Source organism: Lipotes vexillifer, unplaced genomic scaffold (genome assembly GCF_000442215.2).
Source record: "Lipotes vexillifer unplaced genomic scaffold, Lipotes_vexillifer_v1.1 scaffold835, whole genome shotgun sequence".
Lineage (NCBI taxonomy): Eukaryota > Metazoa > Chordata > Mammalia > Artiodactyla > Lipotidae > Lipotes > Lipotes vexillifer.
Window position 1 is genome coordinate 1,821,355 of NW_006774135.1, and position 25,797 is coordinate 1,847,151.

Genomic DNA, 25,797 nt, shown 5'->3' on the forward strand with positions numbered 1-25,797 from the left:
GTCCCTATTCTCTAACCCTAACCCTAACCCTAATCCTAACCCTAACACTTACCGTTACCCATACCCTAAACCGTGTCCTATTCCTAACCCGTACCCCCCCACCCAGGGCTCCTCGATCCAAGTTTTGGTATTTTCAAAACTCCTTCCAAAACGGGATGAGGCCCAAAATGGAATTCTCCCCCACGCGGGATTCCACGAGGAAGCTGTGGTTTTCGGTTGTGAGTGAGTTGTCCGACAGCAATTTATTTTCCCTGGCAACAACCCAGAGCCTCCTTGGCTTGGTGTCCAGCGTGCCAGCTCAGCGGGGTCTGGCATGGGGGTTGGGCGGGTGTGGCGATGGGGACACACAGGCGGCTCAGAGGCTCCTGGTTCGGGAAACCGTGCCGAGGCTGCCGGGCTGCCCCTGCCCGCCTCCTCCAGACTTAACTTGGTCTGGGCTGGGAGCGGGGGCCCCACGGGCACAGCCCTCCTGCTTGGACTTGGGTTTACGGCCTCTCGGGTTTGGGCCAGGTCAGAACCCAAGGAGAACCGCTGCTCTCTGCTCCTTACTCGGGTGAAACTGACGCCAGCTGTTGGCTGCCGGAACACAGGCGGCCACTGGGGAACCGGGCGAGGACGCGGCTGGTACCGCATCAGTGCAGGAAGTGGACGGGGCGCCAGCCACCGCGGCCAGGCCGGTGGCTTCTGAGAGCAAACCGTTTTCACCCAAGTCATTGCTCCTCTGTCGCCGCGTCCCGTGCAGCTTTTTTTTTTTTTTTTAACAGATGTGGGAATGTTCTTGAGAGCCTCAGCCTGGCTTCCTCAAGTTCTCTGCAAGCTCGTTCAGGACTGGCTGCGTTGCCCTCTCTCCTCTGCCCTGAAGGACCAGCCATGCTGCCGTCCCCCCACCCCCGACAGACAAGGTGTCAGGGGGCCCCTCAGCCATGCCGCCCTGTCCCCCCTCCCCCCTCGCCTTCCTCCCTCACCGACGTTGGGGTCTGGGAAGGTAGCCAAATGCCACTGAGGACACCGGAGCAATAAATCATCCCTCGTCCAACATCTGCGGGCCCCGGGGGCTAGCCCCTCGCGGCCCCCTCACCCGGCCCCTCTGACAAAACACCTATTGTCGTGGCCCAGTGAAGAGCGCTCACTGCCACTTACAAAGGACCCTCTGGAGCCAAGTGCGCCGCCAGACGAGATGCCCGGCTCACGGCGGGGAGCCCCCCGCACCGTCTTCCTTCCCCCTGTTTCACGCTTTTCCTCTCTCGTGGGGGTCCCCCAAAGCCTTTCATTCTGGCTTCATATTCACATAAAGACATCAAGGAAAAAACCCAGCAGAAAGAATTATTAGGCATGGCTGTCAAATGCTTTATCAGAAAAACAGGGAGGGGGAACACGGTAACCCTTTAGGCGCTGGTCCGACAGCCTGATTCCTGAGAGACCCTGGGGACCGCGGGGGAGCTGGGGTCGCTGTGGACCCCAGAGGCTGGACGCCGTGGACCCCAGAGGCTGGCCCACAGCATGCACTTGTGCACGCGGCCGCCCTGAGGCTCACATGCGTGCACGGGCACAAGGCATGTGGGTGCCCGGGCAGGGGGCGGGGGGGGGTCCGTTTATACACAGATTTCCAAATCGCCTCACTCGATCTGAAGGTCCTGGGCCACTTTCCTCCGGAAGGGATGCTCTGGGCCTTCCCTGAGGCTCTTCTTTCTTTGTTCCAATCCGCAGAAGAGGCCTCCTTTCCTTTCCAACCCAGCAGGAGCCTCCGTCCCCTTCTACCTAAGCGCCCGGCTCTTTTCCACCCTTGGAACTGAGGAGGGCTGAAGCTACAAGTCCCCTGGGTGGGGGGAGGGGCTGGAGGACAGTGCTTCCTGGGTGCGTGCCGGGACAAGGGCGTGCTGTCCTCTGCACACTTATTCAGAAATCAGATAACCCAGCTGGCTTCCTCAGAGCGTGCTCGGTGCTTAGGAACGGTGCAGGCCGCCTGGCTCTTCACCCCTGATTTTCTGCTTTCCTCCTCCCGGCAAAGGGCTTTCTCACCCGACAGCTTTGCAACCTGCCCAATTCTAATGGTTTTCTGAAGTGGGGGCGGCAGCCCCGGGGCCCGGCTCCTCTAGGGCACGGGTCCGGGATACGAGGGATGCCCAGGTCCCAGGTGAGCTGCCAGGGAGGGGCGTGTCCACACACCGCAGCCCTGAGGCCCCTTAGGATTTGTGGTGAGGGGCACCCCTGGGTGGGCAGCCTCCTGGGACGCGTTTTCAACGCTGCCCTTCTGGTGCACAGAAACCGAAAGCCGCATGCCGACGAACGGCTCCCTCAGCAAACATTTTTATTTCCAATTAGCAAAAGAAAAATTGCTAATTTGCTGCAGTTGGACCAGGCTGATGTCTCAATCTGCAGAGTGTCAGTGTAGTGAAAGGAAATGTTTCACACTGTGCCGGGGAGAGCGAGCCTCTCTAAAGAGGGTCAGGGCAGCGGGCCCAGAAACCAGATTGACTGGCCACAGCGCTAAATTACTCACACAAGACACCCATTGTGTGCCGTGCCAGCTCCCGGAGGACCTGCTTTCCATTCTTTCCCCTCGGAGCTGGGGCGGGGGAAGGGGTCCAAGCGTGGGAGGAGGGGGGGGGCGCTGGCCGGGAGCAGCAGGCTCGTCTTCGGAGCAGAGGGGGTCAGGAGCCGGGTAATGAGCACCCAGGCCTGTCTGCGGCGCTCGGGAACAGGACGAGAACATTCTCCCAGAGCCCGGCCACAGCTCTGCACCCGGGAGATTCGGTGCAAGATAATGTCCTACGAGGGTTAATAACTGAACGGGCCCGGGAGAGGGGCCAGCTCGACACTGCCGGGCAGAGCACCGTAACCCACCACCCTCGACTCAGCCACTGATGTGGGACGTGGGGAGGTGGGGGGCTCCCCCTGGAATCTCGGGAACCATCTCCCCGACGTGGGTGAGCCTTAGGACCTGAAACGGCCAACCCCCTCTGGGCTGGAGGACCTCGGGATCCACGAAGTGGGTGTAGAATAAGGATCCAGACCGATGGGGGCTCCCTGGGGAACCGGCGAGGGGCCGTGCTGGCCACAGATGTTCAGCGCCGAGGTAATAATGAACCTCTCCTGAAAACCATTGACCACGTAACCTCAGACAGTAAGAGCCTGCGGCGGAACTCTGCAGGACAAGCTTGCCTGCATCTCAGACCTGAGCCTCACCTTGCACAGACGATGCCTAGTACCCACGGGAGCAGCAGGGGAGGTGCAAGCACTTTGCTCAGAGCCCAGCCTGTGCCGGCTCTCCAACCGAGGACCTTGCTCCTTGTGTCCAGGCCCTAGATTCTGCCCGTCACCCCCGCCGGCTCACACATGTGGAGCCAGGCCTCGGCACCTTAGCCATCAGCTGGGGCAGCTCACGGGCCTGATCCGGCTCAGACACATCTGCAGGGCCAGTCCAGGAGGTGCCAGCAGGCCTCCCCTGGTGTCCTCCACCCCTGGTCCGCTCGGTGGGCATTGGACCAGGTCACCAGGGCCTGGGACGACTCTGGAGCGGCACCAGCTCCCTCTGGCTGAGCAAGCCGCACTGTCGTCCTCAGGTCTTGCTGCCCACCTTGGCTGCCCGTGGGGCCCTCCACCTGAAAGGCCAGGTGGATGGTGAACTTTGGAATGGTCTAGAAGGGCCCAGCCTCAAAGCAGTTCCAGTGGACGGAGTGCTGCTACAGCCGGGCAAACAGGAGCACAGAGATGCAAGCGGTCTGGAGGGCTGGAAGCCGTCTGCTCACCTCCCCGGAGGCCGATGCTTTGCCCTGCACGGACGAGGTCCTTGCTGAGACCTCTTAGAGACAGGCTGCCTGGGCGAGAAAGGACAGCTAGCCCGACACGGCCCAGCCCTGAGAAAACCACCACGACCCCAGCAAAGCCAGCATCCGGCAGCTACTCCGCACTCTGCAGTTTGAGCACCCACGCTGCACCAGGACGCCGGACCCCTGCAGCCAAGACACTGTCTGGGGAGCAGCATGTTACAGGCCAGAGGTCCATTAGGTGGGACAGTGGTGATGGCTCAGGCAGGGCCGGCCCTGGAATGGCCACTGCTTTAGACCACCGTGTGTGGCACTAGTATGGAAGGAGACATTGGAGAAAGTCTCAGCAGGGCCCCACTGCCTCTGTCTCACTCTGACCTTAGGGAAACAGCCTCCAGCTGACCTCCAGCAGAGGCCTGGACTTGGTTCCCCCAGGCACTGGTGCATTCTACTGCTGTGTGACCTCAGACAAGTCGCTTACCCTCGCTGAGCTGCCTCACAGCGTAAGAGGGACAATCAAAGTGGATAATGTATGTGGGACTTTTTTTTGCAAGATGCGAAGAGCTGCCTGGATGCATGGTCTTTGTGCAAATAAGGGAAGAATGCCCGAGCCTGCATTGTGGGACCCCTTTGTACCGAGTGGACCCAGTCTATAAGCACTGTATTTTCTTCACTAAAAATAAAGAGCTACTGCCCAGGCCATCAATCATGAAAAAGGCTGGCCTCAGATGCACAATGCACGCAGCACAGTTCCCAAAGGAGCAGAGGCAGGATGGGCGTTTTGCATCCGGCCCCTTCGCGCTAGGCCCTGAGCGGGCCGGAGCCTGAGCTCACGTGACACACACGCGTACTCACAGGTATAGCAGGGACACACGTGTGTGCACATGCACACGAAGCACAGGCATGCACCCACACGCACCCACACGCATACACATGCATGCACACGTGAGTCCCTCATGGAGAATCACTCTCCCATCATTCTGAGGCTCAGGACCCGGGAGCCCCTCTCTGAGTTTTCGTGGTGTGGAGAAATCTGTGCGGGAAAGCCTGTCAGGGGACAGGACAACACAGGAAACTTCGTGATGATGGCTTCTCACTCTTCTGTTCCCTGGACCCCGGGGTCTGCTCTGGATGGCGGGGAACTCACTGCTCCCCGACAGGGGCCTGCGGGCCTGGTGCTTGTGCCCCAGGTGGGGAGGGAAGATGCATCCACAGGGCCGGCCTCAGCGTCAGGCGCCATGACCTTGCACTCAGGTCCCATGGGGCCCACCCTCCACAAAGCAAGTAGCCCGGTGGAAGAGCCGAGGACAACAGACCTCGCTGCCCGCAGGGGTGAGCTGGCCCCCCGCCTGCCGGCCGCTGCTCGGGCGGTCCTGGCCTGGGATGCATTTCCCAAGGCTCCACGCAGGCCCAATGCTTGGGTTCCTCTTTCTTCTGGGAAGCTCTCCCTCCTTCCCTCCACCATGAGGGGTGGGAGCTCTCAGCCCGCCGTCCACCGTCCCTCCTTTCTTGGTGGGCTTCGGATGGTGGAGCCTACTGGGGTGTTCTAGACCCCCGCCAAGCCGCCTTGCTCCCAGACCCCGTGCAGGGCTGGGACTGCTCTCACCCTGGCTGCACTCCAAAATCACCCGGGAGCTTTCACAAACTGCGATGCCCGCGCCCTCCTGGCCCACACCCATGACATTCATGAGACGGGGGTGGGCCCAGGCACCGGCATTTTGCAAAGTCTTTGGATGTTTCCAGGGTGGGGCCTTGGGTTGGGAGTGAGAACGAGAGCTCAGCCCTCAGCGCTGTGGCCGCGGCCAGTTCTGTGCCTTCAGGTGCACCCACCCGTGATTCCTCCACTGGTGGTTTCCAAACCCCGAAGATCGGGCACCTTGCATTCAAAGGGGACTGGAGAAAGTGTGCAGCTTGCCCACCCTGCCAGCAAAGCCCTGGGGCTGGTTACTCTCAGGGAGGCCCAGGGAGGCCTGACGGGCGTTCAGATCAGCCATGGAAGGCACAGCTCCAGGACTCCCAGAAGTGAGTGTGAGCCGGGCGTCCGTCCTGGGACCACCTGCCCACAGGTGCGCTGCATCTGCTGAGGGCCAGGATGAGGCCAAAATGACCCCCATCCCCCGCCTCTGCGGCTGCCAAAATAAAGGCCTCTTTCTGCCGTTAGGGAATTATCGCATGAACACAGCCTGGGCTAATCGTGACCAGGGTACAGCTAATCACAATGTTGATTATGGAGTCACTATTGATTTTTACGGAGGCAAACTCGCGTTTATAACACCTGTTATCTTTTGACTAATAGAAGCGATGCTGATGAGCCGAAGTTCATCTCTGGACTCAGCTCCTTCCCAGCCCAGAGGGCGGCACCTCCCCACACAGGTGTGTGAGCACCACACGGTCCTCCCCCACACGCATTTCTAAAAATTATGACAAAAGGGAGAAAGCCATTCTGGCCATCAAAGTACGTGGTGTTGAATCGAGAATAAAATTGCTTGGATTTTTTTTTTTCCTTTGGATCCAATTAAACTCTTCCAAAGCCTGCTTTTCTTCCCGTGGGTTGCAGGAAAAGACTCCATGAATTCTGAATATTCAGACCACACACTAATATCACAACCCCGGGAACACATTTCTCAGTAAATCACTGATGTGATGCGAATGTCACGTGGGCCCCCGGCGCTCAGCCGCGGCCGTGGGACAGAGGATGTGCAGCCAGAATAAGGAAGCAGCCCCTCTCATCCCCACCAGGCTCTGAGTTGTTATCTCATTGCTTTTCTCAACTTTAAATGCCGCGAGCAGATGACAGAGAATTCCGGGCTCCATCAGAAGCTGTACCTCCTTTTCCAAATATTAAGATAAAACGGCATCACTTTGGAAAATGTTAAATATAATAGAAAATCCATTGCACCGTTCAAGAGATTTGTCTTTCAGGGAAGCTCTCGTGTGAGGGAAAGTGGCAGTAATACATCAGCCTGCTCCGCCCCTCAAATAGATAATCAATTTCCCTGAAAGCATCAATAATCAGAGCGGACATTTATTGCCCCTTAGATGGTTTATCTTTGGGGCTGGGGACAGCAGGGCCATGATGAATACCAAATCTGCCAGGGAACACAATTAAATGCTGTGAGGATAAAGGATTTTATATCGTGCACAAAAAAAGCAATCAAATTCATAATTGAACTCCATCGCATGAAATCGGCCAGAAATAAATATCACACCCAAAGCATAGCACTTGAGCCCCGTGTTATAGGTCAGGGGACAGTGTTGCTAGCACTGCACTTGTTTATCCCTCTGGAGGCCTGAGCTTGTCCCCGTCTAAGTGACCCAGCTGGCAAGTGGGGCTCTGTCCCCTCCCCTCCTGCACTCGCTCAGGGCTGCCACCGCCCCCTTTTTCTTCTCTTAGTGGAGAGAAAATATCGTCCTGGTCTGAAATGGTTTAAGCCGGCATCAGAACTGTGTGCTCACCTGGCTGCCTGCACTCAGCAGGTCCAAGGCGGGCGATGAGGTAAAGGAGTCACCCTGACGAGTGGAGTAAACGGCACTTGGGGGTCCACAGGACCAGGGAGCCCCCGCCTCTCCCGGGAGGAGCATTTGCCCCCTTGTCCTCGGGGCAAGCAGGGGCCACACTCAAGGTGACCTTGAGCTGGGCCAGCTAGAGCTCTGGGAGGGCCTGTAAAATCCCAGAACTGGGGATTCTCGCCTTTGGGAAATTTGCTCATTTCCCACTGGACACAGCACCAGGGGGCTCCAATGGTGGGGACAGGTGGACCCCCTGCTTGGGGCAGCGCCACAGAGCTAAAAGCAGGGGGGCAAAATGTGTCACCTGCCCATCCAGTGCTGGGTTTCTGGGGGCAGTGGGCGTCGGTTCCAGTTCAGGTCTGTTTGGACTTCACAAGCTTGATTTTCGAAAGAGCCTTGAATATGTTAGCGTTTAAGGTCATATACACTTGGCAAAACATGGCTTTTCGTTTGGAAGGGAAAAAAGGCATAAAGGGCATTTTGGACACAAAATAGTGCTTTAAAACAGCATTTTGATGAGTTAAGTATAAATAAATCAGAAACACACGGATTTCATTTCCTTTAAAATACCCGAGGGCTCAAACACTAGCGGGAAAAGTGCCTGGCAACAGCGGTTTGGGATTTTGACAAACCCAAATATTTTGAAGGGGTTTCTGCAGTGTTTGCACCCAGGTCTCCTCGTCTGTCCTGCCTTCCGTGAGCACCCGGCGGACTTGTGCCCACCTGCCTGTGATGGGCAGATAGTCCGTGTGTGTCTGTGTGCGTGTGCACGTGTGTGCGTGCAAGTGCACAAGAACAGGCAGCAGAGAATAAAAGCAAGGATGACCAGAAAAGAGATGAGCCTTTCAGACTTAAAGCGTTTGAACTTCATTTTGAGAAGTAATGGAAAAAAAAAAAAAAAAAGCCTGAGCATCCTACTTGATGGAGTTGAAAAAAGGCTCTGTCCCTCTAAAACGGGCCCTGGAATGAAGTCAGGGAGGTCTGCTCGCTACTCGAGCATCTGGGTTGCAAGCAGGGAATCCAGCTCCGCCCCCAGAAGTGTCGGATCCCGGGACAGAGCTCCTGGGGCAGCCAGACGTGTGGGCAGGGCAGCCGGGCCACACGTACTGCCAGGCCCTGCAAGGTGACTGTCGCCTCTGTCGAACAATGGAATTCGGTGCGGGAGGTTTGCCTTTCTCTGTGCTCCATGGGTGAGGGGACAGCCAGCCTGGATCACTGATGTGGCTATGTTCAGGATGGCTCAGCCTGGGGGTGTGGGCGGTGCCGGGCAGCTGGGCAGGTTCAAGGTTGCTTTGGTGAAACACCAGCTCCCTCGTTCAGGCGGCTCAGGTGCCGGGAAGGAAGGCAGAGGCCATCTTCCTTCCCGTCCAGAACTCGAGGGTGGGCAGCGGGAAGATGGTCCGAGCAACCCCCGGTTATGAGTTTTCCGGCGTGCCTAGTAAATAAATACAAGTAAAAGAAAAGCTAGTGGGGCAGTTACCCAGAGCCACAGAGCTTTTTCTGCAGGTTCACAAACTACTAAAGTTTGAGAGGACTTCCCTGGCGGTCCAGTGGTTAAGACTTTGCCTTCCAACACAGGGGGTGTGGGTTCGATCCCTGGTCGGGGAGCTGAGACCCCACATGCCTCGTGGCCAAAGAACCAAAACATAAAACAGAAGCAGTGTTGTAACAAATTCAATAAAGACTATAAAAATGGTTTCCATCAAAAAAAAAAAAATCTTAAAATAAGTGAAAAAAATGGAGTTTGGGGCTCCCATGGGGAGTGCAGAAGGGCCCCTGGCCCGTGCACCATGGTCACTTCCAACACGGGGCCCTCTTGGTGAACCCCCTGCAGCCCGATCACTCAGATGGGATGAGAGCCCGGTTCTCAAGTCCTGTGTGGCGTGCACACACGCAGCCTGCAGCCTGCAGCTCTTAGCTAGAACATCTGGCCCCTCTGAAACCGGCTTGTTCGCTCAGAGACTCAAACATAGGAGCTGCCCTCCAGGGCCGGCCCCGACACACCTTTCCCCACTGAGTTCCTCTTGGCGTCCGATTAGAAAAAAAACCTTGCAATCAATACTCAAGGTTGGATTTTGAGCTTTTCTGCAGAACTGGGCTTGGAGGGTTTAATAACAAGGTTCCTCACTGCTTGGGCCTCTACGTTTATAATAAAAATAAATATTTCCCCTTCCTCACATTGAAGGCCATGCCAACAGCAGGGAGGGGCTTGGATGCGAGAGGAAGCAATTGGAGACGCTTAAACACCACAAGCATAAACCCCCGCGGGTCTTTGGAGGGCCGGGTACCTTAACGGGACCCCAGGGATCAGAACGTTCCGGCTGAGCCCCGACCTCTTCTCTAATTGTACAGTGTAAGCTAATCAGCATCAAATGCCTTTTCTCTTTAAGAGCGAAAGACGGAATAAAGCCTCAAGTTACTAATTACACAAATACAGTGTCTTTTGCTAATTGGGTTGGTTAATGTTAGTTAATAAAGCACTTGAAGGATAGGCATGTGGTATGAAAGAGGCAATTCATACGTGTAATAATAGGCTAATAACTGTCAGTGGTGACTCATCAGCCCCTGTGGCATGGACCGAGCGTCAGGCTCTCTTTCCAGGCCTTTGGACGGCTGGGACAAACTAATGCCTGCGCCCATTTGCACCCCACGAGGGCTTGGCAGTGTGTGCTGACCACAGCCCTGGTGGTGGTTTGAGGAGTTCACCCTCCAGTGAAAAACGAAGCCCTGTTATTCCTATTATTTATGAAAGAGTCTTTGGTGAAGCGATCAGGAACAAGAACCAGAGTCCTGCATCCTTGTCCTGAGGCCAGAGGCTTAGCCGTGTTACTCAGTGACCCCGGGCAAGCTCCTTGACCTTCACAGGCCTCAGTCAACTCAGCTGGAAAATTGGGTAAAAAGATTGTGGTGTCTCTCAGGCATGAGCTGCTGAGTGGAGGGGCTCAGAGAGCAGACAGCCCAGAGAGCAGGGACATGGCTGTGGCCAGCTCTGCCGTGCCCGCTCATGGCCAGCGCCAGAAGGAAATCAGGACCCGTGGGCCCAAAATCGGACCCCAGGAACGGGGACTCAGGGCCCAGCTCTGGGACCTGACTGGGTGAGATGCAGAGGCCAGATTCCCCTGCTGGCTGCGGAGAGTTTCCTCCAGCGGGCTGCCCGCCCTGGGGCTCTGCGGGCAGGTGCTGGTCTGCGGTCGGCTTTGGGGATGGCACGCCATCCTGGCCCCCGCACACACAGGCACCCAGGGGTCAAGTTTATTACGTGTCCGGTCCTCTGTTTTGCGACGGGGCCTCCTTGCTGTATCCCAAGTTTTATCGTTTCATGCAAGTAAACCTTTTTTCTGATACAGGAAAACCAGACGAGAACGAGTCACCTGCCGCGAGGCTGCCCCCGTCAGCTGGCGTCACCGATCCCATCCGCAGGGATGTCCCTTCTAAAGAGCCCTGAGGGGGCATCTGTCCAAGTCCGAGGGCCTCTCCCAGGCACAGAAACCTGGAGAAGCACAGGGTGTCTAGGGAGGGAAAGCGAACCGACCAGGGCACGCAGATATGTTTGCTTCGGGTGTGGAACGGGGGAGGAAGATGGCCAGAGGTCAGCTTCCATCTGCTGGACTCTGCGGGGCCGGGCGGCCTCCACTCAGAGGAATCTGTCTTTTAAGCTCGCGAATGCGCCGTAATCGAGACCGTTAGACCAAACCAAACAACCGAAAATGGATGCAGGGCTTGCCCAGCTGGACGGGGACCGGGGGCAGGGGCGGGGCCGTCCAGGAGAAGCAGTGAGGCACCCAACATGGGGCACATCTCGCTGTTCGCCCCAAGTGCTGAGAGGTGGAGGCTGGCCCAGCTGCGGCTGTGCACACGTGCAGGTGTGATGCTCGTCTCTGATGAGCTCAGGTTGGCTTTGTCCGGGAGCCATCCACCTCCACGGTGCAGGCCTGCTGAGCTCGGCCCGTGGGACCCCAGTCTCTGTCCCCGTGCCCTCTCCCCTCAGCTTACCCTGGTTCTCCTGGGCCCCTGCCGGGAGGGGTCTCCAGGGGCTGCGTGTGCTCTCTGTGTCTCTCCCCCCATCTCTCTCTGTCTCTGTCCCCTCCACCTCTCTCTCTCCTTCTGTCTCTCTCTGTCTCTGACTCTTTATGTCCACCATCTCTGCCTGTCTCTCTCCAGGTGTGGGACACGCTGCCCCCGCCCCCTGCCCCCCACGGGCAGTAATCACACAGACCTTGTGTGGTTTGCAGCCCAGCAGACCTCAGCTCTCTTCTCAGTCTTTGGAAAAAGCAAATCAATTATGCTGCCGAACCAAATCTCCCAGCTCCAAGAATAGAGTTTTAAAAATCCGTCTGGCCCCAAGAATATTTCTGTGAACGTGGTTAATGTTTCCCTGAGGCCATGTTGTCCCAGGCACGGGCTGCAGGGACAGTCTTCCCTGGCAGCGCCGACGGCCTGCAGACCAACTCAGAGCTGTGGGGCAGGACCGGAGAGGCTCATAGCCCGCGGGGCCCCCCGTCACCCTCCCGACCCCCCTCCAGACGGCCCTGGGAACACACATGCCCCTGTGCCCACTCTACCTCCGGCACTGATGGGGGTCGGTTTTCTGAGTCCATCCCGCAGGCAGAGGGTGACCTTGCCATGTTAAAGTGACAGGCATGGCAGTGAGCACCAGGATGTCACCCCACCTCCCCCCACGTGGCCCGAGCCTGCAGCCACTCCTGCTACAGGTCTGATGGGGGCCTGTTCCCACACCGCTCGTCCAGGGTCTGTGGACTGGGTTCCAGCTGTCCGTTCTTACCTCTGGCGGTTGCAGGAAAACCAGAGAAGGTTTGAGGAGGCTCTTGCCTTGCTTTCAGGACTCTACAAAGAGGAGGGAAGGCAGCAGGGCTGTGCACGTGTCCTGAGGCTTTTGGCTGCTGGACGCCGGCTCTCAGGAGAGCAGTGGGAGCCAGACCTCAGATCTCAGACCTCGGGCGGGGGTCGGAGGCGAGTGACTTGTGCTCTCTGCACTGACGTGACCTCTTGCACGCCGGCGACTCATTAGGAAGAAGGGGTGCCGTGTAGAGTCACACTCTGTGTAGAAGTCAGGACGGTCAGCAGGTGCTTTTGGTGTCTGGGTGTCACTCTCTGCACCCCTGGGGGTGTCACTGTGGCCCGAGGTGACACAGGCACATCCTTGGGTCCCTCCAGCGTCGTGCTAAAGTGAACTCAGCAGAGGACAGTTTCGGGCACCAAGCTCCCTAGCTGAGGTCTCGAGAGCCAGAACGGCCTCCATGACAACCTGCGACCCATTCCTGATGAGCCAGGGGGCTCTCCAGAAGGCGTTGGCGAGGGCGCCCAGGTCCCCCAGCGGCATGAAGATGTGTCCCCCACCCTCACGCTCCGAGTCCCCCGGGCCGGAACCTCAATGAACCAGGGCCTCTCGGCCACCAGACCTGCCCCCTGGGAAGGGTCTCCCCATCTGAGGGGTCTCACCGGGATGTTGAGGGGCTCGAGGTGGACATCCCAATGGGTGTTTGGAGATTTCCTTCATGACAACTTTGAGCACTTCTTGTTGGAGAACGAACAGGAGAGGAAAGAAAGACAAGGAACCAAGCGGTTTCAAACTGTTTCCAATTTCACACCATCTCCTCCCGGCAGGAGGCTGCAGCTGAGAATGCGCTCTGGGCGGGGGGCCGGGCGGGCGCGGCAGCTGTTCCCCGGATCAGGTGTTCTGGGAACCCGGCTTGCTGGCTGCCCCATCTCTTGGCCACTGAGCAAAGCCGCCCTGGGACAGGGGAGCCGTCTCTGCCCACCCCATCCTCCGTGCTCACAGAGGATTCGGGAAGCATCGTGCCCTCATTTCCAAGGACACGAGACCACCCACCTCCGTCCTCTGGTGACGGTGTCTGCCCTGGGCTGGGTGGGGGGGGCCACATGCTGCTCCTGCAGAGAACCAGACAGTAAACATGGCAGGCTTTTTGTGCCACAAGCGATCCCTGTTGCATATTCTTTATTTTCACAACTCTTTAAACATGTAACGGCCCTCGTAGCTCACAGGCCACGTGGACACAGGCCACAGGCTAGATTTGCCCCACCGACCCTGCCAGAGGCCAAGGTAGCCCTCTTCCTCCCCACCGTGGTTTCTGAGCACCCTTATTGTAGGCTACTCCCCTTTCCCCCGCCCCAGGAGGGGGTGCCGTGGACAGCGCCAGCCTCCGACACGTGTGCCCCCCTTTGCTCAGGTGAGCAAATCAAGGCTGGTTAGCGGGGGCACACGGGCACGGAGGGCAGGAGAGCCGGCTCTGGGCCGGGGTTCTCTGTGCTGCCCTGTGCCCCCTACCGCCCTGCCAAGGCCCCTGAGGAAGGAGGGTCCAGCGGACGCCCCGTGTCGGCCGGGAAGCCCCGAAAGGCGTGCCCAGGGCAGGCGGCCTGAGCCACGGGCCCGCCCAAGTCTGGGCAGTCCTCCCGTGCTCCCTCATCCCCAACGTGCCTGACCCTGAGCTGGAAATGCAGAAGTGGGGCGGGGGGCGGCATGGGCTTTGCTTGGAAATTTGAGGCAGAATAGGAGCGGGTGGCCTGGCCCAGCTCTGCTGGTTCAACCTGCCCCCCAGAGAGCAGATCCGGGCCCTGGGGGCTCCTGGCTGCATGGCAGTTGCAAGGATGCTCTAAGATTCCAAAGGCTGCCCATTTTTCACAGCGGATCAGTGTGGAATTCCTCCACACAGCTGTTGCTGTAATTGGGCCCCATTAGGAAAGTGTGAGCTCTTGCTGGGCGGCTCCCCACCTCCTACTGACCCCACGCACCGTGGTCTCGGGTTAGCGCGGCAGCTGTGACCAAAGCCCAGGCACTCGGGGCTCTGCAGGGCTGGCTCCTCCTCCCAGATGGGAAACATCCTTTGTGGGAGAGAAAGCCCAGCTCCCTTTCTCATCCTTCCCTCCCTCCTCCCCACTGCCCAGCCCCGACCCGCTCCCCAGATGGAGCCAGATCTGTGGAGGCTGCACAACCTAATGGCTCGAGTGCGGCCTGGTTGGAATCCCAGCTCGGCCTCTTCCCAGCTGTGTGACGCCGGGTGAGGAGCTCAACCTCTCTGAGCTTAGCCGGCAAATGGGGATTATTAGAGATTATTGTGCCTTCCGCAGGGCTGACAGTTGGGCTGCTATTACTGTCATTGCTACAGTATTATAATCGGGGTTCCGGACCTTCTGGCTTGGACGTATGCGATCCCCAAAGTGAGAGGGTGCTCAAATATTTGCAGAGTGAATACGTGGAATAATTAAAGGGTGAGGATTAGACAAGGCAAGAATTTGATGGGGAAAGGCCTTCTGTCCCCCAGGTCATTGCCCCCATGGGCACAGGGACCACTGGTGGCTGCCTTTTCACATTGTGTCACTTCTCCGTCCCTGGAAAGCACTGCCTGACATTGTTACGGGAGTTGAAATTCAACTCTGTGCTGAAATGTGGGGTGATCACCTCTGACCCGCCCACCTTCGAGTTATTAAAGGTGACCCCATGCCCCAGTAGGAGGGGTGGGAATTCACAGCCCAAGAAGAGCCCAAATCCTGGGGGATTCACGGTGGGCGGGGCGGGGCGGGAGAGTGTCGTCACATTTCAGCATCAGCCCAGCCCCACCCGCATCCCAGCCTTGGGTCTTGGGACTTTCAAACTTGTGTCTGTCAAGCAGCCATCGCTGGAGATCCATGACCCCTTTTTCTTCACTTATGATTATTAAGGATCATCTAACAAACAAGTCATCGATAAGCAGGGCCAAGTTGAAGTGTGTTAATATGATTCTGTCAATATGCAGGTTATTTCTGTAACTAAAAAGGGTTGAGGATAAAAGACAAATGTGCACATAGAACCGATAATTGACCTGTGATTGATTTTCCCCCTTGGGAGACGCCAAGGTGCACAGTCCCTCGGGCTGCAGGGTCCCGGAGGCGGCTTCTGCAGATGGGCTGTCATCCAGGTGTCCGGGCAAGGCTGGAGTACAGCGCTATCAGAAGGTCCGGAAGCCAGTCATGCATGGCCCGTGGTGGTCCCAGAAGGACGTATTTTCAGACGTGAGTGGGCAGAGCCACCTCTGGTTTGCGATGGGCAGAGCCCGGTGTTGGTTTAAGCGAATGGGATTGAGCACAGCAGGGAAGCCGCGGGAAGCCGGTCCTGCACGCGCCTGACACTCGCGATGGATGAGCAATGTTCTGGGGCCGCAGAAGGGTCGGCCACACAGGGACACTGGGCTTTTGGAATGTGAAAGAACGTTCTGGAAAAGCTGGGACTCTTGCAGGGTCTGAGGCCTCCCGAGTCCACACGCTCCTTCCAGCTCTTGGCTTTCTCCTCTTGAACCCAGACCCTCAGGAGGGAGCTCTGGCACCAGATCCAGGAACAAACAGCTGTTTGCTTCTCCTGGTTTCCAGGGGTGCGTTTCCAGCTCCTGGAGCTGGCTATCGCGAGGCCCCTGGACGCACCAGTGGTTCCCGAAGGCTGAAAGTTATGGCTGTCGCGAGCCATTGATTGGATGTGCCACACGTCACCCAGCTCTTAGGATTTACGTGCACTTCCTCTGGGGACATCAATCTTCCAGAAGCAGGAGAAAGCAGCTGTCCCCTGAGGCCAGGTGGGACACTGAACACGCACCTCCTCAGGACAGGGGCCCGGGGAGGCTGACCTGGGCTCAGGCCTCAGCTCACTGCCTGGCAGAGGGGGATTCTGGAGCCCGTGCCACGTCTGCTGACACAAGTGTGGACCCAGTGGCCTCCTCCTGCCAGCGCCTGCCTAGTCGGCGCCCCAACCTGAGCTCCCTTATGACCCGGCCCACCAGACTGTTCTCTGTGCCCAGAGCTCATCTGGACACGAGCCCCCAGGTAGGAGCTCTGGGAACGAGCACCTGCTGGGGCCAGGACAAGAGGGCAGGGGCTCCTAGGCCAGGTCAGGGTTGGACCCAGGCCACCCCATTCACAAAGCGGTGACAGAAAGGGCTGAGCAGTGTCTGTGGGGTCGGGCTCTGAGGCCCGAGCTGCCCAGTGTGTGAGGACCCCGTATTTGGTCTGGGGGAGAATTCAGAGCCTTGTTGGAACGGCTCGGCCAGAGGTTGGGTGTCCTGAGCTGGGGGTGACCTGCACTCTCTTCTCTCTTGAAAGGGATAGCTTTGGGGGGCAGTCCTGGGGGAGCAGGGGTCCTTGCAAACGACCCCCTCCCCCCTCCAGAACAACTGCCGCCCCCAGGGAAGGTGGTCAGCCCGAGCCCTGCCCCAAGTGCACCCATGTCCCCATGGCATCAGACACAGGGGACAAGGCAAGGTCACAGTGGTGGCAGGCCAAGGGGGCCATGTGTCACAGCCCTGGGGGCCTGGGTGGGCTGCTGCCCTGGCCAGGAGCTGGCGGGAGTGACAGGTGGGACCCCCATCCAGATGGCTCTGAGGGGCCTGTGATTCCGAGTGAAAGAGCAGGGACTTGCTGTCTGCTGGGGGAGTGTTTGTGGTGAGCTCGGCTCAGGTGCCGGGCTGTTACAAGGTGGCTTGTGGGCTGGAAGGAAGCTGGGGAGCCTGGGGCTGGTGGCACTGCCCTTATTTCTTTGGGCTTATCGGCAAGACAGTTGCAGCGGGAACCCTGCTCTGTCAGATGCCTGGGTGACCAGGGGTCAGAGGCCAGGCAGGTCCATACCTGGGCTGCCTTCAGTCTTTCCCTGGCAAAGGGGCTGCACAGCCCTGTCCTCTTTCAGTGCCCTGCCCCACGGGCCCCATACTCTCGATCCCTGCGGATGGACGCCTGTGTCCACCCTCGCCAACTGTGCACATGTGGGAAGGTTACTCTACCTCTCTGAGCTCCTTTCTCATCTGTAAAGAGGGTGACGGCAGCTCTCCCTCAGAGGCTTGTTCTCAGTTCTAATGTCTAATGTGAGCCCACCATGGCGCCCGGCCCGGCCGGCCCTCCGTTCCCTGCTATCTCGCTGTGTCCCTTCGGGTGGCCTCTGACAGGTCCCCCAGCTGATGGTGGGGAGCCGGGGCCCTGCGGCCTGAGCTCTGGGCCCCCACCCACCCCTGGAGCCCACCGTGGCATGTCAACAGGCCGATGAGCAGGGAAGACCCGAGGACTGCCACCACTTAGCATCCAGGGCTTACACGAGGCCGCCCTTCCCTGCCCACATCCTGCAGACCCTCCTTCCTCCCCTGCTCCCCCCGCCCCCGGCCCCAAGCCATCCACATGGCCAGCACCGGCATCCATATTCACCCTCAGAGGCAAATTGAAACCCCGCCTGACACTTGAGGACGCCCGAGGCAGTGGGGCCCTCAGGGCCTCTCTGAACCTGGCGGTCCCTTCCGTCCTCTGGGCCAGCTTATCTGCCCACCTCTGCCCCTAACTTCAGAGGGGGCTCCCTGTTCACGTTGGTATTGTTGGAGAAGCGGGTGGGCTTCAGCCGTTGCCTCTTCCCCAAAATAGCTGACACTGGAATCAACGCGGTTTCAAGATTTCTTTAAATGTCTCCAAGGCACCTTCCATGGGGCAGGGCAGACCAAAGGTGCCCAATGGGTGCTTCTGGAAGGAGGCTGTGAAGGGGACCTAGGACAGACTAGACCATAAACCTGGGGGACTCAGAGGGCGTGGTTCGTTCACCCACTCAGTCGTCTGTCCTGCAGGAGGGGAGGTATGGGCACCCGACAGCCCCGGGCAGGGCAGGGTGTCCAGCAGAGGGGCGCGTGCCCACGGCCGGGAGCTGCCAGCAAACAGAGTGTTCTCAGCACATCTGACAGCGGGCAAACAATGCCCAGAGCGCTGGGGCCATGCAGGGAAGTGTGGGCCAGGAAAAGCCGTCCGCCCCTCGTTAGCTTGTGCTAATGCGGCCCCGAGACACTCCACAGAGGTCAAGACACATAGAGGCCCCCACTCCGGGGGATCTGGGAGAATTGGGGTGAGTCTAGATAAAGCCCTTGCAGGGGCCCCAGGTTTTTTGTTGGCCAACAGAAAAAGCAGGGAAGGTGGGACTTGGCTGTCACTCGAGCAGGGCTGGTTTCTCCTGTCCCAACCCGGGGAGGGGCCACTCCCAGTACCCCGACTTCAGGGTCCCAAGCGGGAGGCTTGGGAAATGCCTTTGGGGAGGGGAGGGTGGAGATGCCGGGCTGGGAATGTAAACAGCATGCGGAGACCTAGATGCGTTTCGGCCGGGCCCTCTGAAGGAGCCTGGGTCCTTTTTCGTGCCATACTTGACTGTGTAAATATTTTTCTTAGGAGTAAAGAGAGAGTCTCCATTCATTGGGTAAGATCTCACTTGAAAGAACTGAGTAGTATCTGTTTAGGCATAAAAGTGAAAAACAGTGTCCAAGGCGCCTTTCAAAAAAATCATTTCTGTAGCTCAAACACGGCTAAGCTGAGTTTTTTTTTTTTTTAATGCAAAAAATAAATAAATGTGACCCACTCCCAGTTGAGAGCTCAAGAGTTTGTGTCAACACCGTTGGAGCCTTTGCTCGGGAGCCAGAGCGGGCTGGCCTGTGCCTAACCGCCCTGATGGCTCCTGGGGGCGCTGCCAGCGGGACCCCACCCAGGCCACACGGCCGGCCTGGCAGGGGGATGGTCTGGCTGGGGTTCAGGTGTGAGTCCCTGTCGGACGGGTCGGCGGCGTGTGGCTCCTTTCCACCGGACACACCACCCAGCGCCGCCCCCCCACCCCACCCCGTTCCTCCAGAATCAGGAGGCCGGGGCTTGGACGCAGCCTCCAGCACCCAGCAGCTCTTTGACCTTTGCCCTGTCGCGGCAACTCCTGAGCCTCCAGCTCCTACCAGTAAAGCCAGTATAACGATAGCGCTCACCCAGATGGGGCAGCCGTGAGAAGGACGGGGGATCCGCCTTTGGGGGCCCGGACAGCACCCACCGCCCCCGCTGTCCTCCTGTCAGCACGCTGCTGCTGTGCCCATCACCGGTCACTGCGACATTTCTACCAGGGAAAGCGGCTGTCATGGTAGGACTTTGATTTGGTCAGAAAACTCAGCATGAGAATTGTTCTTTAAAAAGCCTGTCTTCCCAGGAAGGGAGGATGCACACGTGAGGCCTTGGGCGTTCTTAGCAGGAGTTAAGATGAGCTCACAACAGGGGGATTCGATGAGCTCTGAGCGGCAGCACGTTGCGTGCATTTGAGGGCACTGCTTTGTTGGGCCTGAAACCCTCCTCAGAGGGCAGGTGATGCAGAGTCCAAAGCAGCTGACCACGGGGCTGGGGAGGCGGCCCCAGCCTCCGTCTTGACCTGCCTGCTCGGACTGTGTCCCCCAGTTTCCCGGAGGGCAGCAGACTGAGGCTCAGAGCCAGGTCTATCAAGCCCTAACCCCAGCCCTGTCTCCTGGGACAGCCCTGAGCGGTGACCTGCACAGACGGCCCTGGCCTGGCCCATGGAGGCTTCTTTGAGCAGAGGGGCCTTGGAATCAGCTTGTAGCCACTTCTAGATGCAGACACACCTACCTCTTTGGGTGGAAAAGATGACTGCAGCAGTGGACAGAAAGGAACAGGTTAGAGAGAGGCCTGGGCTCCAAGGCCAAGAGGAAGAGGTCGGTAAATGAGAACGTTTGGTGACCCCTTGGACCACAGGCCAGACTTGGGCAGGGGGTGGGGAATTCATTCACTTCTCTCTGGTTTTGGAAGCCGCGAGGTCGGGGCTCTGTCTGGGTTTCCTCCTGTAGGTATGTTTTCAGATCCTTTAATAACAGACTATTTTGAAGGGAGAGAAGCCTTCTGGGATCCGTTTGTGACACCAAGCAGAAAGCCTAGCCCCCTCGGGGGACGCGCCAGAACTCCGGAGCTGTGAGCGTACGGACGTCTGTGTGTGTGTCTCCTCCGGGCTGACTTTTTGCAGAACAGAGGCTATTTATTTTAAGAGTCAAAAAAGATGCTTTGAGCAACCCCACTTAGCTCAATCCTGGCACCGAGACACACGAGACAAGCAAATGCTCCAGGTCAAACCTCACTTTTTTGGCTAAACTGCTGAATCAAAACACACCTAATACTTCTGGCGGTGCGGAGACGGGCTTGAGAGCAGAGACCGCCGCTGCCAGTGGCCGGCCGGCCAGCGGCGAGTGTGCCGAGGGCTCAAAGAGCGAAATAAAGAGGTTTTTCAGCAAAGTGGCGGCCTTGGCGGGGAGAAGGCGGGAGCAGAGGCTCCAGCAGGGGCGCGTGGGGTGGGTTTGCACCCGAGGTCGGCAGTGGGTAAAGAGAAGAGGTTATGGCGGGCACACCTACCAAGGAGGGCCGTTACATCAGGGTGGGCATGGAGGAGCTGCCGGAACGGGCCGGTCCTGGAACCCACTCCCCGTCAGGAGGATGCTTCTTTCTTCGGAGTCGTTGGCAGAGGGTTAGACTTCCTCTGGACGGGGGTGTCGGCCAGGTTGGGCTTAACGGCCCAAGCTCTCTCTGCATCACGGGATTGGGTGGGGCTCCGTTCTGCTCACCTGTGGTCCTGCAGCTCAACTGCCCACACCCCAGGCCTGTCCAAGCGGAGCCAAGGGGTAGGCTCCGAGGAGCATTGGAGAGACCTTCGTCTGCCTGGTCCCGCCTGGCCCCGCCCGGTTCTGTGCTGTGCTTGGTGTGTTGTGCTGGCGTCTTGACCTTCAAAGAAGGTGCGGTTTGAACGTCTGCCTCTCTGCCCCTGACCAGAGCTTTGCGCCTGCAGGCCATGGGCAGGTACAGGTCTCCCAAGGGTGGCTTCTCCAGGTGCCCCCAAATCAACGGCGAGCCTGGCCCGTAACCAAGTGCACGGCCCGCATGGGCATGTGATGAGCTGGGCCCGGCTGAGAAGGCCAGCTTGTCACCTTCCGCAGGACAGTCGCCTGGTGGTCAGCACACTTGCCGGGCTTCGTGACACTTGGGAGGGTCCCTGAGGCCCCTTCTCTGGGAAGAGTCACAGCAGCAGGGTGATGAGAAGTGGCATCGCTGGGTTGTGAGGCTCCAGTTCCTCGATGGCGGGCGTTGGGTAGGGGCCTCCTTTGTCCTTCATGAGGGGACAGGACCCAGGAGGGGAGTCATTCGGACGGGTGCGCCCCTTCCGTGGTTTTGTCCCGGGCCCTGGAGGCTACACGGCTTAGAAGAATTAATACACATTTTTTTCTCCCTCTGGTTCAAGCCGTCCCTTCGCAAGGGGCATGTTAGTGAATCACAGGACTCGGGGCCAGCGCTCAGACCCCCAGTTCTGCGTGATGCTGACAAAGGTCCAGGTGCAGGCCCGGGCAGCCTGCGGCCGGAGAGTGGTCCATCTCCCTCCCTGGGGAGCACGGTCCCTTCCTGGACACCAAGGGTTTCCTGGGATCCAAGCAGTCAGCCTCTCTCTCCTCCTGTCCCGGCGTTGACCGAGCCTGCAGCCAGTCCTCTAGGCTCTGGCTTTGGGAGTGAAAAGCAGACAGACAAGAGGGAAGCTACACAAGCCCGTCTGCTGGCAGAGCTCAGCCCCCAGGTCTCCTCTGGGCCTGTCCAGCCCGGGCCAGCGGGGACAGAGCAGCTAGTGACCTGGTGTCTAGCTGGCTCTCCCGAGGAGACCTCTCCGGTGTCTCCGTGCCCTTCTCTTCTGTCTCATTCTCTGTTTTCACTCCTAGCTGCATATTCCAAACCACAATTTCAGAATCTATTAAAAGAAACATAAAATCCCCAATTGGTTAGAATTCTCAACATTTAAAAATATGACTTACTGTTATTACAGCTGAGCCTGGGCAAATCCGCCAGCATTTTGGAACGCAGCATCTTGGTCCTCTGACCTGGCCTGCGTGGGCACCAGCGGGCACTCTCTTCCACACTTGTCATTTGAAAAGGCAATGGTGTCATTTTAGGGGGAGGGGAAATAAACCCCCTGGGTTTGACCCCATTTCTCTTATTATTTTCCAAATATTAGTTTCCATCTTGCTTTCTATTCTTATGGAAATGACATTACAAATTTACGTACGTGTCTGTGCAGGGTACTTGCGATCCAGAAGGGAAAACCCCAATGATACATCAGCTAATTTGTCGGTTTGCTTAGCTTAGAAAGCGCTCTGGGACCCGTCGCTGAAATGCCACCCCTCTGGAGTGGAACTTCGTGGTTCAGAGGAGATGCCAGCCAGGCAAAATGCTACAGCTCTTCAGAGCTGAGCCAAGGAAAGCTCCGAGCCAAAGCTGTCCAGTGGAAGAAAGACCTAGAACGACTGGCACTTTCTCTCCTCTCTGTCCCAAGCCTGTGTCCCATGGGCGGCGGGAGGACTTCCTGGTGCTGCCGCCGCCCACTGCTGGGGCAGGAGCTCACCCCAGCAAACGAGGAGGGAGCCTGTTACACATTTCAGGCATCTCGGTGCCCCCACTGGACCGTTCCTACTCATACGTGCGGCAGGCAGTAAGGACCCTCCGTGTGGGTGTGTACCCAGTCACTACGGGACCAGGCTGAACTCCACAGGGCGGCTCCATCCCAACAAATCCCTGTGCAACAAACGGTTGGAATAGAGGATCCCGGTTCTCCTGCTTATCTTGAAGAAGCCACCCGCCTTACCCAGGTTACCTCAGAGCACGCTTGCTCTGCTCGCACGATGTATAACCCACCGTAGCTTGAGGACCGCGTTTTGTTGGAAACTAACAACCCCTTTCCAAATTGTTTTGCAGCAAATGCTGACGGACGCAGAGCTGTCGTCCCAGGAGGGCTGCATCCAAAAGGTAGGAGAGTTGGTCTGCGCATTCTCCCCTCCCGTCCAGTGTACACCCGAGTACGAGGTCATCTGCGGTCAGGCGTGTGCGCAGAATGCTGATTCCCGAGTGATTAGGACGGACGCTTGTTTTCACTGTGTAGCAGTAGGGGCTCACTTCACGGAACCATCCTAGTTCCGGAGAACCGAGGCAAGCCCCGAACCTGTGGGAATGCGTCAGGCCAGGCTGACGTGTGGAAATTAAATAAATGCAGGTTGTGTTTATTTAACTATCTCCACTGGATACTCACGTGAAAAGAATATAGAGAGAAAAAACACCCAATTGGCTGTAGATTCAACAAAGCCTCCTGCAGTACTCAGCCTCCAAAGAGGGCTCAGGCACGGCATTGAATAAGCAAACCATCAAGCGAAAGAAAGTGTCAACGTGGGCATCGTCCCCTGGCGATGGGTAACAGCCGGTTGACAGACATTAGTTCCAAAAGGTTCAGAGAGTGAACTAGGCCCAGAAAAATACACACGCCCCCAGAGGAAAGCAGGCATCCACAGGCAGGCACGGTCCTGCGTGTGCACGCTGCACGTTAGACAGACAGCAGAGGGATGGGATGCAGAAATCACCTCCAAAACCCAGAAGCCGTTCATCGGATGGAGTTCAACGTCCATAGAATTCGGGCCATCCATACACACGCACACGCATATACACACACAGACACACGTGCACACACAGAGACACGTGCACACACCACATACACACAAATGCACACACGTGTGCACACACCCACACACACACACACACACACACACACACACACACACACACACACACACACACACACACACACACACACACACACACACACACGGTAGCTGATGCGGCATTTGGGTTTTCCAGGAGGATTTCTATAGCCTTCTCTCTCCTGGCATCTTGGCTTCAAAGCGCCACCCAGACAAAGCAGAGAGAGTCCATCTCCTCCTGGTATCCCGACCGCGTCAGGAACTACAGCATGGGCGGCTGGGGCGATGAGTCAGCCAGGGGCTACCCAGCTCCTATCAAGGGCTATTAATGTCAGAATCATGGAGCTGTGCTCATGGGGTGCTGTCACCTCCTCTGGGAGGGTCCAACGGCACCGCTTGAGCTTGCATTCCCGTCATCATGAAAATTCCTTTTTGGGTCTGAAAGTGAAAAGAAAGTAATTTGCTGGTTCTGCCAAACTTTGTAACTTTCTCCCTGTGTCTGGCTGGCTGGTTAGAGCCGAGGCCTCGGGGGAGCCGCCGTCTGGGGGGGCCAATCTGTGAAGGATGGGGGCCTGCCCTTCTCGCCAGGGTCAACCCCGGAGACACTGATTTTGGAGAAAACTGTGCAATGGGGGACGTTCTCTGACCCCGCGGTGACCTCGTGAAGGGGTGACCTCTGGCAGCGGTGACCTTCTGGCCTCGTTTGTCTCCATAACCGTGGTCTGTGTCTGGCCCCGGGGGGGACCCTTTTGTCTGAGCAGAGCTGGGACAAGGTGTCCTCTCCCTGGCCCGCTGCCTGGGGGCCTGAGGCCTCTCTTCCTTGAAGCGCATCTGATGGCTCCGAAGTGAATCCCAACGGCAACCCTTCCCCCCTCCTGCCTCTGGGAATGAACTCGTATTTTCTTAAAGGATAAGGTGGCGGGAGCAGCTGAAGCAGCCTTCCCACATTTCAGAGAATTGGGGTGTTTCCACTTCCCGCGAGCAGGGACTGCAGTCAGCTCGTCTCTTAACTTCTAGAGAGAACGTGGCAAGAAGCGGCTGACGGGCTGACGCCCACCAGGCCAGAGCTTAGCGGTGGGACGGCCTCAAGGCTCGAGGCAGAAGGTCGCAAGGTCGGGTCTAATGTTAAGGTCGTGAGGAGAGGAGATGCCTCGGAACTGGCGCATCCTCCGTTCCCTGGGGCAGGGCCATCCCCTGACTGGCCTTTCCTTTCACAAATGGCGGGGCTGTCAGGCCTTGGCTACCGTGGTCCAGACGTCCTTCCAAGAGCTACTCACGGGGTGGGTGCAGGTGCCGTCTGACCAGGGACCCCGGTCACATTGGTAGATGACCGACAACTAAGCCTGATGTCTGGAGCCATCTGCTCACTTCCCAGGGAGGGAGGGAGGGGCCGAGAGCGACTCGGTGCACAGGCAGCCGGGGCCCCGCTGCGGGGCCGGAGTTCTGTCGTCACAGCGTTCCCTCGACCTTTTCTTCCCAAACAGCAGGCGCAGGTTACCAACAGGTGTGTCACTTACAGCTGTGCAGAGACACATATGCTTGTGACAGAAGAGGACCACACATGTCTCGCTGTGCTTTTTAAGGACCAACTTAGCGAATTCCTTGGTAATGAGACGTAGACCCCATTTATCAGTCCTGTGGTTTAGGATTCTCATGTCTGGCCGAACAGGGCTCTCCCCCTCCAAAGACACGCACGTCTGGGGGCCTTAAGAGGCACCGGGGCCGCGCTGGAGGCTGTGCAGCCTTGGGTTGGTCAGCTGACACCTCTGAGCATCACTTATTCCATCTTTAGGATTAACCGAAGCATACTTCCTGCTCTTTATTGGCGTGCGTTGGTGAAATGTAACTAAGGCTAATTAATTCAATCAGTGGCTTGACACAAGAGATGCAGAAACAGTGATGTTTTGTAGGAAGCAGTGGTTATAAATTCTCAGTATTAAAGAGCCAGGTTGCTGAACTGTCTGTGGAATCCACCTGTCAAGAGTTTACAGGGGGGCTTCCCTGGTGGCGCCGTGGTTGAGAGTCCGCCTGCCGATGCAGGGGACACGGGCTCGTGCCCCGGTCCGGGAGGATCCCACATGCCGCGGAGCGGCTGGACCCGTGAGCCAAGGCCGCTGAGCCTGCGCGTCCGGAGCCTGCGCTCCGCAACGGGAGAGGCCACAGCAGTGAGAGACCCGCGTACCGCA

General features: G+C 57.9%; 1 protein-coding gene across 1 annotated transcript in view; it reads left to right on the plus strand.

Moving 5' to 3' along the window:
• Nucleotides 1-25,797, plus strand: part of PRDM16 (PR/SET domain 16) — a 329,763-nt gene that overhangs the window by 139,417 nt on the left and 164,549 nt on the right. Inside the window, exon 3 of the mRNA XM_007448950.1 lies at nt 22,839-22,889. Coding sequence (XP_007449012.1) covers nt 22,839-22,889 — 51 coding nt within the window. The remainder of the gene's footprint in view (nt 1-22,838; nt 22,890-25,797) is intronic.